This window comes from Nannobrachium achirus (genome assembly GCF_963921795.1).
Source record: "Nannobrachium achirus genome assembly, chromosome: 4".
Classification (NCBI taxonomy): Eukaryota; Metazoa; Chordata; class Actinopteri; order Myctophiformes; family Myctophidae; genus Nannobrachium; species Nannobrachium achirus.
The window spans coordinates 23,868,646-23,882,774 of NC_137813.1; the positions used below are offsets into that span (position 1 = coordinate 23,868,646).

Here is a 14,129-nt window from a genome sequence, read left to right on the forward strand (position 1 = left end):
CGCACCAAATTCTGGGCCCCGGGTACAAGGATTCTCTGTGGGGCCCCCTGTGCTTTAACTATTGAAAAATAGCAGATATAGAAGCTCACAGCGCGGAGTGCCGCGCTGCGAGCTTGTAGATCTGCTATTTTTGAAAAATCATGAAAATCTTTGAATATTTCAAATCCTTCTAAGGATTTTTGAAAAATCTATGTTTCGATTGTCAGTGGAGCTCAAACCTTTTCATGTGAAGGACCCCCAAAATGACATGTATTTGGCCACGGACCCTGATCTCAAAATATTTAGTTCCAGGGACCCCCAGAAGCAAAATTTGAGTTAGAAATGTTCGCTTAAACTACTTTTCTTTACTATCGTGCATACTGTGTACGCTGATTTATTGTTTTGTATTTATTTTTATTGTTACTGTCTTTATTTTTTTTTTCAAGGAGTGACTAATGATAGCAATATGGGGGGAGGGTTGGGGAAAAGGGGAAAAAAAAAAGAAAAAGAATGTCTTTGCAATATTGACTTGTTTAATGTACAATGTTGAAATATATGTGACATGAATAAAGATATATATAAAAAAAAAAAGAAATGTTCGCTTAAAAAATACATATATTCAAAGATTTTTACACATTTTCACAACTTTTCAAAAATAGCAGATCTACAAGCTCGCAGCGCGGCACTCGGTGCCGCGCTGTGAGCTTGTATATCTGCTATTTTTCAATAGATAAAGTTATTAGGGCCCCTCCACCTTGGGCCCCAGTAACTCAGTCCCACTTTCCTACCCCTTGTGATGCCCCTGAGCCTGACTGTCCGTTATGTTTGCCATGTCATCTTTGTACCTCAGTCAGACAGACAGACGCTTGCCTCATCCTGTAGCTCTTGTTTTCCTGTCGTCTAAATTGTCTATTCCACCATAATTCATGCCGGGTTCACTCTGTAGACTTTTCTCTCTGTCTTTAGCATATTTCTCGCACAGTAAACAAGCTGTGCTTCATATAAAAGCACAACTAAATAAATATGTACACACATATGCTATACAAAGTGAAGTGTACACTGTCGCCACCCACAAAATACAGCATTTATAAACCCTGTTCATAATAACACCTACAATGCCATGCACATCACACACACACACACACACACACACAGCCTTAACTTGCCAAAGACCAGAAAAATAGGAAAGTCTGACGCCTGCTTTTAACCACTTATAAGCCCTACTTTGTTGCATGACAAATAGTAAAAATAGAAAATGCTTTATATGTTTGAAAGATTTTGCCTATAATGACATGCCCAAAATATGGACGTCAGGATAAAAGTGGTTAAAGAGAACGCTGTTGTAGATCACAGTCATTGGGCTGTCTACTCTGGATCAGTGGTTCTCAACCTTTTCAGGCCGCGACCCCCAAAATAATCATATTTTAACTGGGGACCCCCCCCCCCCACCACCACCACCACCACCACCCTGAAGAGAACTAAGAGTTGAAGCATTACATTTTGTCTAACACGGTTCTATTGTGAAAATTACTGTTGAGAGAGAAAACAATGTTTCACGTTAAGTTAATCACCCCCCCCAAAATAATGTGGGGACCCCCCTGGGGGTCCCGACCCGCAGGTCGAGAACCACTGCTCTGGATGACCTGTGGTACCGGGGACCTTCACCTCGTCGTTGTTTACTTCCTAATATTTCTCATCTCATATTTTTTGGACCAGGGTTATGTCAAGCCCTTTCCCCCGATCCTAACCAGGGTTCATATCCCCCTCTTATGGACATGCAGTATGGGTCTCTCACAGTATAATGTAGGATCATACACAGCCACGCTCTCTCCATCTCATGTTGTTATTGTTAATAGTGCTGAGCGTGTAAGTTAAATGGTCTGGTAAATGCATTTAAATTGCACCTTTTTTGCAAACCATATTACATTCACTCAGTCACACTCGCCACCAACCGAGGCACAAACCTTCTCAGAAGAAGAAACCGACAGAAAGCAGACCTTTCCCAGATGACCTGAGAGGTCTGGATGGTTCATGATCTTTTGTAGTTCAGAAATGTATTTTGGCGCTAAACCGTTCAAAGCTTGAACAGTAGTATTTTGGAATCAATTATTTGACACACAGGGAGCCAGTATAAGGATTCAAGAACTGTAGTGATTTTCATGCGTTGAACCGGGAACCTTCCAATTCCAACACAGCCACTTAACCTCTTAGCGGCCCCTTGTTCTTTTTTTGTCAACCTTTGTGTACATTTTTAAATCGCTCTTATATTCTCAATGTTGCAAAGCAACTTGAGCTACATTCTAAATGATGTATGAACCGTGCTTTATGAGTATTATTATTATTATTAATATGACTTCAGTGGTATTGATCCAGCACCAGGGATGTTGTTGCTAAAAGAGGCCTGCTCCTTGTCATATACCTGTAAGCTAGTGCTGAGGGCACCAAGCATTATAGAAACAAAAAGAATGCTGTCACCTGTTCTTTAACTGCTCTCCACCCTCCGTCACTGCCTACAGTACTCTACACACACACACACACACACACACACACACACACACACACACACACACACACACACACACACACACACACACACACACATTCTGTTCTCCCTGTCTGTTAATAATTAATTAAGATCAGTGGAGAGTACAGAGTGAGGGGTAGAGGACTGTGTGTGTGTGTGTGTGTGCGTGCGTGCGTGCGTGCGTGCGTGCGTGCGTGTGCGTGTGTTGAGGAAGAGAGAGCGACTGAGGGAGATGCATACCAGATGTTTGAGTAATGAGGTGGGTTTCACTGGAACGTAACACATTCCCAGGGATGTTTGCGGAAAGAAATTCTTCCGCGTCTGTCGAGCATGCTCTCCCCCCCCCCCCCTCCCGAGAGGAATTATATCCAGTTTTGTCGTCTGTTTTTTCATTCCAAACACCCCCTTTTCTCTCTTTACATGGCGTTCCTCTCATTAAGCCCTCAACCCATTGTCTGAGTAATTGTACAGTAAATGTACATTTATTTTCTTATTTTTTTTTTCATACGTAATTTCACGCTACGGCATGCAAGGCGTCACATCACTCGTCGGCACCTGAGGCCTAAACTGTGAGAGGCTGGGGATATTTCACTGCAGAACACAGTGGTTTGTCTGTGTGTCTGCATACACATGTACATACATACAACTGAATGGTCGGATGAATAGCAGTGACTGTAGATTCAGCGGTTTAAACTGCAGACCGCCCTCGTATGGGTGGGCCTTTGTCTATTTGTATTAGCAAAGCAAAGTCTGAGCACTCTTAACCTGCACGTGAGGGCATTAGACAAGCTAGCCTACATAAAGACATAGAGAGAATACTCACACACACACACACACACACACACACACACACACACACACACACACACACACACACACACACACTTCAACACAAAGCTTGCCCCGGGGCCAAGCTAGCTAGACATAAAGCAGATTTCATCCAGGAAAGGTGTGAAATGGGCTCACATGGCACCGTGATGGCCTTCCCAACCGCAGCTGTTGTCTTTAGGTCAGCCTGCTGTTATTCCACGGTGGATGGGGGGAGATTGGTCCCCCTGCCATGGTGAGAATGTTGATAGTCATTATATGGGCAGCAGTTTGTGGCTTAATTAACTCCTGAACTAAAATAATCCTGCTTTAAACCAGACCAACTAGAATTGTATTTTTTTCCACGTGCATGGGAATTTAGACAAACCATTCTTATTTCTTTTGACTCTTTTTACAGGCAGGGTTAATTTAACCTTTTGCCAATAGCTGTTTTTAGGAAATGGCCTGTGGCAGTGGGAAACTAGGAATAACTAGAAAAGAAAATTTCTAAGAAATTTTAAGTGTGCCTGCAGCTCGCTAAGTCTGTGCAACCTTGTGTAGCGGTTGGTGTTAGCATTAGCGTTACATTTACGCGTTTGTACGACAAACGGTTCACGAGGTAAAGGGTCACTTCCTGTTTGGTGAGGGGCACTTCCTGTTTGGCGAAATAGAGATTATTGAGATAAAAAAAGAAAAAATTGAGAAAAAAAATTTTTTTGAGAAAAAAAAAATTGAGAAAAAAAAGTTTTTTGAGAAAAAAAAATTGAGAGAAAAAAAAAATTTGAGAAAAAAAAATTTTTTGAGAAAAAAAAATTTGAGAAAAAAATTTTTTTTGAGAAAAAAATTTTTTTCTGAGAAAAAAAAAATTTTTGAGAAAAAAAAAATTGAGAAAAAAAAAAATTATGACACCAGCCGCGAGTCTTTACGACAAACGGTTCATGAGTTATAGAGGCACTTCCTGTTTGGCGAAGGACACTTCATGTTACAGAGGGGGCTTAATCAATTACAGCTCATCCCTATTGGCCGGAAAAAGACCAAAGTTGTGTGTGCATTTTAAAGTTTAAATCACGTTGCTAGGCAAAAGTATGGCACAGTTATGTGGCGCCAAAGTTTCTGGTTTTTTTTCGGAGTCCCCCATTCTAAGTCAATGGGGTTTTTGGGCGTCGTTTTTTGCGAATTACATCGCAATCGTATCGCGGATCGGAAAGAAAAGTAATAGCACACCATTCCCGGCCGAGCCGCACATTTTGATGTATATATTGCGGGGGTGGCGTAAATTGTGCGGCAGTTATTACGTGGCGAAATTTCCCCCATTCTAAGTGAATGGGGTTTTTTGGCGTAGTTTTTTGCGAATTACGTCGCAATGGTAACGCGGATCGGAAAGAAAAGTTATAGCACACCATTCCCGGCCGAGCCGCACGTTTTGATGTATATATTGCGGCGGTGGCGTAAATCGTGCGGCACTTATTACGTGCCGAAATTTGCAAGAACATTACCGACTTACTTACTTACTTACTTACTTAAGTATGGCGGATTACAATAAGTGTTCTGCTATTGCATAGCAGGCACACTTAATAATAATAATAAAAAATAAAATTGATTGATTGAATTGATGTAAATAATGCCTCAAGCATATTGTTTCGCTAAGGCTAACATCGTACTAGGGTGCTTTTGCTAAAAAAGAAAAGAAAAAGGGGCAGACAATATTGTTTCAGTGAGAGTGACTTAAGTCTGATTTATACTGGTTGCATGCACTTTGTAGAGTTGTTGCGACCGTAGGTCGCATTTACTACCAAAACCTCCACAGGCTGTCCGTGGGTGAGTGAGTCAGTCCGTCCGTCCGTCACACTTTTTCCCTGCTCATATCTCCGCAACCGTTGACCCGATCCATGCCACATTTTGCACACACACTCCTTGCCTGCCAAACTACAACCTCCAAGGACCCCCCGATCCCCAGGGACCCCCAGCTCCCTGGGGGACCCCCAAGTGTAAAAAATGACCAAATGTGCAAAAATGACCAAATGACCACCCCAACGGGGCTGCTCACGGGGAATTCCCGGGGACCACCCACTCCTCGTGCTCCAGAACGGATGCAAAAGTGGTGACGCCCCCAGTGGAGGACCCCCTCCACTGCAGCTCACATAAAATGCCGATAAGCGACCTACGGTCGCTTATCTCCCGATTAGGGAGTCTTACTGGTAGTTAGTTAGTATGCGTGTTGACACCTGCATACAACTAAAAATATCTGGGGCTTCAGTGTCCGTCTGAGTGTAAGAAGAGGTCCACTCAGTTTGTGAGTGGACCTCTGTCCATCCACACAGACAGAATGACTGACAGACAGACAGACCGACTGACAGAGAAACCGGCATGCAGACAAGGCAAGTCGGGGTGGAAGATGGTGTAATGCTGTGTTCACTCTGGTAGATACAAAGGTTCAAAAGATACAAAGCTACACAGCATATTTTTGGCTTTGTATCTGAAGTTGAAACCGGCTCAACTTATTTGTAGCTTTTGCAGCAGCGACACATCTGTCAGATGTATCTTTGTATCTTCATGTGGCTGGGCTCACATTGAAAATGAATGGTAGATTGTATCTTTGTAGGTGCCACTGTGAACACAGCATGTCATGTCTCTGCCTCATTGCCCCAGCAACCGCCTTCGTATTACATAATCGTCTAATCGCAATTATTTGACACAATCGCGATTATTCTTCATAATCGTCATAATCGTTTCCATGTTGAAAAATGTTCATATATTTTTTTAAGTAAAAAATAGTGGAAATAGCCGATCTACAAGTTCACAGCGCGTGTAGATCGGCTATTTCCACTATGTTCTTTTTTAAGTATAAAGTTGTCAAATATGTCTGTAATTTCCTTGTATATTTAGGTTATGTGTCATATCTACCATGTGCAACTTCAAAGCCTAAAAGCCAAACAGAACTGTAATTGTCAACTACAAAATTAGAGTCGCTTGCCAAAAGAAAGTACGTACTGTACATACAGATCAACTCAAGCAGATCGCTGTTAGGCCTGTAAGTCCTTGTTCTCAGCCAACGACTAGCTGCCTACCAGCACTGTTGTTTGAGATGTCATGCAATGTGAATGCAATGCAATCTATGGTGAGAGATGGATGGTGCAATCCATATCTGATGTTAGTCTGTGGTGGTGCCTGAACTGTAGAGGTTCCTATAATGAAAATGTCTTGTCATTAGTCCTGAACCAAACAGTCCTCAGCAACCTTCAACAGCAACTATGTGTGAGTGGCGTCTGCACAATTTAAGTAACACCCACGCTTCTCTTCTTTCTTTCAGTTCTCTGCGCCAAAAACCTGGTGAAGAAAGACTTCTTTCGTAAGTACAACATTTTTAATTTCACAACGTGTCACAATGTGACGCGTTCTGACTAGGGCCCAAGGTGGAGGGGCCTTCATTATTTTATACTTTAACTATTGAAAAATAGCAGATATACAAGCTCACAGCGCGGCACCGAGTGCGGCGCTGTGAGCTTGTATATCTGCTATTTTTCAATAGTTAAAGCACAAAATAACGCAGTGAATCTTTGTACCCAGTGCCCAGAATTTGGTGTGACACCCCTGCCCCCTCCCCGTGCTGCCAGCTGCCTCTAGCCTTCACCAACACACTGGAACCTCCTTATTAAGCCACAGCACCGGACAGACTTGTGTTACCATTGGATGTGTCCTCTGGGAACTCACTGGATGAGAATGTTGCTTTCATCAGTCAAAGTCACCAAGTAACATTATCAATGGCTGGTGTTTCTTTGGAACCAAGTGTACCAAAAGTAAGACTCCAACTGGTTCTATGTGTACACTCTTACAGTGTTAACTTAACACTTGAATATTTTACTGTGTAGATTGGGATCCCAGATATTAAAAACATCGTATCAAATTGGGGTTGGAAAAAAAGGTTGAAAACCAGTGCTTTTAAGGCAGTGTTTCCGCAACCTGGGGTCCATTACCCCCTTGGGGAGGGGCGCACCAAAGATCACAGGGGAGGTAGTGAAGCTGTTTGGAGGTAGTCCAAAGTATTAAACGTGTTGCACAAAATTACTCGCTTTCATCCACTTACAACCTGTCATCCCTATTTTGGGCATGTCATTATATTGTCAAAAAATATAAAAGAAATATTCAAATATTAACTTTGTATTTATATTTACATTATACAAATAGCAGATCTATTTATAGCAGATCAAGCTCACAGCACATCGCGATGCAACATGTTGTGAGCTTGTTACATATCTGCTACTTTCACTATTTGTCATACGAGAACTATAGTGTTTGTGTGTGTGTGTGTGTGTGTGTGTGTGTGTGTGCGCGCGCATGTGAGGGGTCTCAGCTTTGGCATAGATATACTGTATATTTTGTAATACACTACATTGGGAGTCATGTGTACAGATCTTACTCTGTTATCAATATGACTTTTAAGAAGTTGAATATCACAGAAAAGCATTCTTGGCACATTTTACTGTATATACTGTATATGGTAACGGTTCAACACAGCGTTCTAGAGAGATGCATCAGCATGGCCTGGCACACGGCCCATTAATCTTAAATGTGTAGCCAATTGGAAGACCTTTCCACTGTCGTTTATCAGACCTGAGCCAGCCAGTTCCAGTGGCGTCAGTTCAGCAAAAGCTAGGGTATGGCAAAGATGGGAGTCCTCGTGGAAAATAGGCATTACATTTTGGATAACACGGTTCTATTGTGAAAATAGCAGATCTACATGCTCACAACGCCTCGCGCTGCGGGGCGTTGTGAGCATGTAGATCGGCTATTTTCACAATGTCTGAAAAAAAGGGTTAGGGTTTTTTACAAAGGTTTCTACGGTTTCTTGGGCTGGATATGGCAGCCTGGAATGGTTTTTCAAGTGCACCTAAACATAGCATGTTAGTAAACGTGCCACAATTAACAATAATGAATTGCACCTGTGCAGCTGACCTGCGGAACCTGGGAATATACCATTCTGTCAAGATGGGCTGGGGAAAATACAAGTGTGGAGAATATAATTATAATACCTTGTTAAAGTGACCATTTTGTTAAATTCTGCATTTGTAGTTATTTTACTGTAATTTAACTACATAATAACCAGCGCAGATAGACAAAGAGACATTCAACTACATAATAACCAGCGCAGATAGACAAAGAGACATTCATGGATTTATATTTAAAAGTAACTTTTATTTTCCCCCCTGGTCCCAGGGTATGGCAGCTGCATACCCCTGCCATACCCAATTGACGCCCCTGGCCAGTTCATTTTTAACCTGGGAGACTCACTTGGGGTTAGATGTCCACAGTGTTGTGTGTGTTTTGGTGTGTTTTGGAGTGGCTGTCATGGTGAGTGTGTAAAGGTCCCCCCACTCACTCAGGTGGTTTCTGTGGTGCCCATTCCTCCCATTCCAGCGTTCAGGAGCTGAGCAAATACTCGGGCAGGGAGTGGGTGCAGAGGAACTGCCAAAGATGTATAGAAGCAGCCGCCTGAGTTGTCTTTGTTTTGTGTGCACACAACGTGGCGTCTGTGTGTTTGTGTGTGGGTGCAAGCATGATTTCTGTTGATGCCAGTAAGTGTGCATGCCTCCAAACCACCCGCAGCACTTGCAACCAGGTGAATGTCACCCAGCTGGTCCTACCTGTCAGTATAGAAGCTTTTACACCACAGGGCCGAGTCGGGGCCTGCTTGGGGCCATGACAAATAATATACTTGTAACGAAACCACCGAAAAGCACTCTTTAGTTATTTAGCCACTTGAACCCTAGCATCCCTATTCTGGGATGAACATTTGGCATGAAGATCTACAAGTTCACAACGGGTCACATTACGATGCATTGTCAGCTTGTAGATCAACTACCTTTGATGGTATATATGTTTTTTCAAAGAGATTTGGTGTGTGAAGTGAAATACTAGTGGGCCTAATACACTGCCCTGGGGGACCCCGGTCAAGTATAAAGGTTTTAAGTGGTTAAAACAATAATCCAGTCAGCTAAGAGTGGCCACTGGCAACAAGTTGCTAAATTAATTTTGAAATGTAGACGTTGCTTTAGAGGTTGGAAACTGACACCCAAGCACCGGGGAAGTCCTAGCTAGTCCTATTTGGCCATGGTACTGAAAAGCACATTAAGTGTTTAAAGGCACCCAGGCATTAGAGACAGCGCAGCTCATCTCCACCTGTCACGCAGCAGCTCAGGTTCACACTGCTATCACATGTTGCCATTCATTCATTGCCTGTCACACATAGTCATTCATTCAGCAGCATCCACGTCTTTTACAAAGCCCCACATCTCTTTGAGAGCTAGAGAAGTCTTTTGTTTTGTCCATCTCAGTAATGATGGATTGACTTGCCTCATTGTGCCTCACTGAATTTGAGTTTTGCCCCCCCCTCTTGTGGTGTGGTGGAGCCATGTGTTGTTTATATTTTGTTGTGATTTCTTCCCCCGCAGGTCTCCCTGATCCCTTTGCTAAGGTGGTGGTGGACGGCTCAGGACAATGCCACTCTACAGACACTGTGAGGAACACACTCGACCCCAAGTGGAACCAACACTACGACCTGTAAGTGCACGCATGCACGCACGCGCACACACACACACACACGCACGCACGCACGCGCGCGCGCACACACACGCACACACACCTGCCACAACATCCTGACCTGTACCTCCCTCGCCGCCTCGCTCTCCAACATCTGCTCTGAGTCTGAAGGCGGAATGAGCACATTTGTCCTACTTTTCTTCATTTCTTTTCTCCTTTTTTCTTTTTTTTTTTACAAGAATACCTTCCGCCTAACCAAAGACTTGAGCTCAGCGTTGCCGGCAGCCTGCATCCACTCATCTATCAGTACAACCGCCTTGACTATTTTGAGCTCTTTATGATGTACTTTTCTTTATTTGACTTAGCTAAGAGAGCACACAAGTGTGTCTGCAGCCTGAAAAAGGACCAAAAGGAACCCGGCTTGTTTACACCGGGCCTCTCACTTACTTAGTGACCCAATAATTACATCATTCTATAGACCTAGCAATCACAGGCTAAAAAAAAATCTCCTTTGAGCAGCACTTAATGCTTGTTGCATGGGGCAGGGGGTTAGCACGATAGTATTTTCCCCCACGGACAGAAACACGTGCATGTCTTGTTGCCTTTCCCGCAGACTGCTTGTCCTGTGAAAGTGACCTGGAAAAAACCAGTGAAAGTGAGTGTGCACGAGTTGAAAAGCGAGAGTGAAAGTTTCCAGTATTTGCTGGGTGTTTATCCAGCCGTCACGCCCAGCCAACAGAAAGAGGAAGCACATGTCTCCGTCCGTTTGTTTGGTTGCTCAGGATACAGGACCCCCCCCCTCTACCGAGTCCCTACATGGCTGTTTAATTAGCTGTTCATGTCACTTTTGACAGGAGAGAAACACGCAGGGGCGTCACAGGGGGGGGGGGGGGGGACTGAGTTACTAGGGCCCAAGCTGGAGGGGCCTTAAATTTATAATTTTATACTTTAGCTATTGAAAAATAGCAGATATACAGTATAGTGCTGCGCTGCGAGCTTGTGGATGTGCTATTTTTGAAAAGTCGTGAAAAGGTGTGCAAATCTTCTTCTTTTTTTAAGCGAACACTTGTAACTAAAGTTTTGCTTCATGGGGGGTCCCTGGAAATATTTTGAGATGGAGCTCCGTGGCCAAATACATATGATTTTGGGGGTCCTTCTTATGAAAACGTTTGAGCAAATGAGCACCCACTGACATATAAATATAGGTTTTTCAATATTCAAAGATCTACAAGCTCCACTCGGTGCCGCGCTGTGAGCTTGAATATCTGCTATTTTTCAATAGTCAAAGCACAAAATAATGCGTAATAATGCGTTCCCAGTCCAAATGGGTTAAACCCCCTCCCCCTATGAAGAACATTCATGGGGGCCCCGCAGGGAATCCTTGTACCCAGGGCCCAGAATTTTTGTGCGACACCCCTGCACACACACAAATTTCCATACATCCACTGCCCCTCAGAGGCACAGCGTGGAGTGACCTCAGATTGATGGATAGGAGAACATGGACCTGTGGCCGTGTGGAGCAGCGCTCCTCTCCAATCTCTCCCGAGAGCCAGAGTGAGCTGAGCAGACTGGAGTTTATGTGGAAACTGCAAGGAGTGTTTTCTGTGCCAGTGATGAGTTAAACATCACAGTGCCCTGTGTGTGTGTGTGTGTGTGTGTGTGTGTGCGTGCGTGCGTGTGTTTACTCTCTGGCCAGCGGAAGGACTCTCAGGTGGCGTGTTGGAGAGGAGAGAAGTCTTAATTGACTGAGAGCAGCTCTAGTTAGCCGACTGGCACACACATATTAAAATAGTGACTGCAACACCTGGTGTTAACAATACAGCCAACTGCATTTAAAAGGCTGCTGGCAGTGACTCTTTGTTTCCATTTGTTGTGCGCGCTCATGTGAGGGTGGGGAGAGACAGTATTTGTCTCTGTGTGTGTGTTTGTGTTTGCAAGTGCACCATTGAAGCATGAGTGTGGCCCAGGCACTTGTTTGCCGTGGTCAGTTGAAGCCAGCAGACTGGCTTGTGAACTCTGACCTGTCAGCATTGTTGCAGGAAGTGGCAGACATGCCAAGGATAGCAGACAAAGTCTAGCTGGCAACCTGCCTGGCCTCTCCTCCTGACGCTGCCTGTTCCAAGTATGCGAAGCACTGCAGGGCTTGGCTTTAACCATCTAAGCCCAATATACTTAATCGTACGTAAAATTGCAAAAAGACAAAGATCTTTTAAAGGTTTTTCCAAAATGTAGATTTTTTTTTAATTCCCTACAGGACAAAGGCATTGTTAATGCCTACTACTTGATCTTTATGTCGGGGGAAGTAGTGGACACTGGACAGTGGATCCAAATCTCCCATAAATTCTCAATTTGTTTCATTGTGTGGGGCTTGGAAAATAACTTGTATAGCATTAAATAAAATACCTGTGATGATAAATCTGTTTGCTAACCTCAACCATCAGGTGGTTATCAGCCAGGTGATGTCTCCTGTTTTAGGCTTAACCTTGCATTAAAGCAAAGATTAGGTTATAGTCTCCGCCAGGCCGAAAGGCATGGCAGAGACTATGTTTTGCACCCTGTCAATCTGTCCGTCCGTCCGTCCGTCTGTCCGTCCGTCCGTCCGTCCGTCCGTCCGTCCGTCCGTCCGTCCGTCCGTCCGTCCGTCCGTCCGTCCGTCCGTCCGTCCGTCTGTTTGTCCGTCTGTCTGTTAACAGCTAATCTCCTGCATCGTTGGCTCGGTTGCTGCCTAACTGTGCACACTCACACACTCTGGATGCCAATTCAGAACCTCTGCCCCACATTTTTCACATGGGTCTGTTCTAGACCCTATAGGCCGAGGAGGTAGTGCCACTTCAATTTTTTTCAAATCAACCTTATGGTGGCTATAACAGGCCGATTTCTGATTTCACCAATCAGTGTAAAATTCTGTATGCACACTCCTTAGAGGCCAAGGAAAAACCTTTGTCCTGCATTTTTTCACATCTGCCTTTTGCACAGTTCGATTACCGTGAAACGCCGAAGAAGAAATGGCACCCATTTCACATTGCCCTATTATAGCGCCACCAGGAGGCCACAATAACCTACCTGACCACCTGTGCTCGTAAGAGCACTGCTTCTAGTTAAAAAAGAAGGAAAAAAAAGTTAGTCTAGCTTAAATGGCTGAAATAAGATTTTCTTACGTTATGTTATTGTGTTTATCTTTGTATTATCTCGTTGTTGATTTAAAATGGGAACACAGGAAGACAGGATTATGTTGTGGGCATTTATGAGTGTTCATTTAGTCTTTTATGATGGTTGCGACCGTAGGTCGCACTTACTATCAAAACCTGCACAAACTGAGTGAGTCCGTCAGTCCGTCAGTCCGTCAGTCTGTCTGTCACACCTCACACGTCACACTTTTTCCCTGCTTATATCTCCGCAACCGTTGCCCCGATCCATGCCAAATTTTGCACACACGTTCCTTGGCTGCCAAACTACAACCTCCAAGGACCCCCGGAGCTCCAGGGACCCCCAGGTCCCTGGGGGACCCCCAGATGTAAAAAATGACCAAATGCGCAAACATGACCAAATGACCACCCCAACGGGGCTGCTCACGGGGAATTCCCGGGGACCACCGACTCCTGGTGCTCCAGAACGGATGCAAAAGTGGTGGCGCCCCCAGTGGAGGACCCCCTACACTGCAGCTCACATAAAATGCCGTAACTCCGGCTAGGAGCGACCGGGACAGCCGGGGCCGGTACCTATTCGTCCGCCTTGCCGGCGCGGAGACCCCACCCCTCATTTCTCACATGGCCCTCTTCTAGCGCCACCATGAGGCCAATTCTTGCAAAACACATTTTTGGACACTGCTCCTACAATTTTCGCCCTAAAATCACGCAAATCGGTACACAGTATGTCTACACTCATCCCATCAACATGAATCTGTCCCATATAGCGCCACCTCCAGGCCGATTTTTAAAAACACATTTTTGGACACTGCTCCTACAGATTTTGCCCTAAAATCACGAAAATCACTACACAGTATGTCTACACTCATGTCATCAACATGGATCAGGAAGATTTTGGCAAAACACATTTTTGCCCTATTTGTGGAGATAAGTGACCTACGGTCGCTTATCTCCCGATTAGGGAGCCTTACTGGTATATATGTTTATGTAACACTATGACTGTGATGTGTCTTCAGTTTGATCACTCCCTTTCCAACGTGCTGTAAAATCCATTTCAACTTAATTTTGCTGTAAATAAGGAGTAATTCCTTGAATATCCTTTGTCATGTAGTGTTCATAAGATCATGTTTATATCA

At 44.2% G+C, this 14,129-nt stretch overlaps 1 protein-coding gene across 1 annotated transcript in view; it reads left to right on the forward strand.

The window, feature by feature from the left end:
* The window catches only part of LOC308284493 (E3 ubiquitin-protein ligase SMURF2), an 85,575-nt gene that overhangs the window by 23,779 nt on the left and 47,667 nt on the right, over positions 1-14,129 (forward strand). The window contains exons 2-3 of the mRNA XM_080725113.1: positions 6,621-6,659; positions 9,760-9,868. Coding sequence (XP_080581239.1) covers positions 6,621-6,659; positions 9,760-9,868 — 148 coding nt within the window. The remainder of the gene's footprint in view (positions 1-6,620; positions 6,660-9,759; positions 9,869-14,129) is intronic.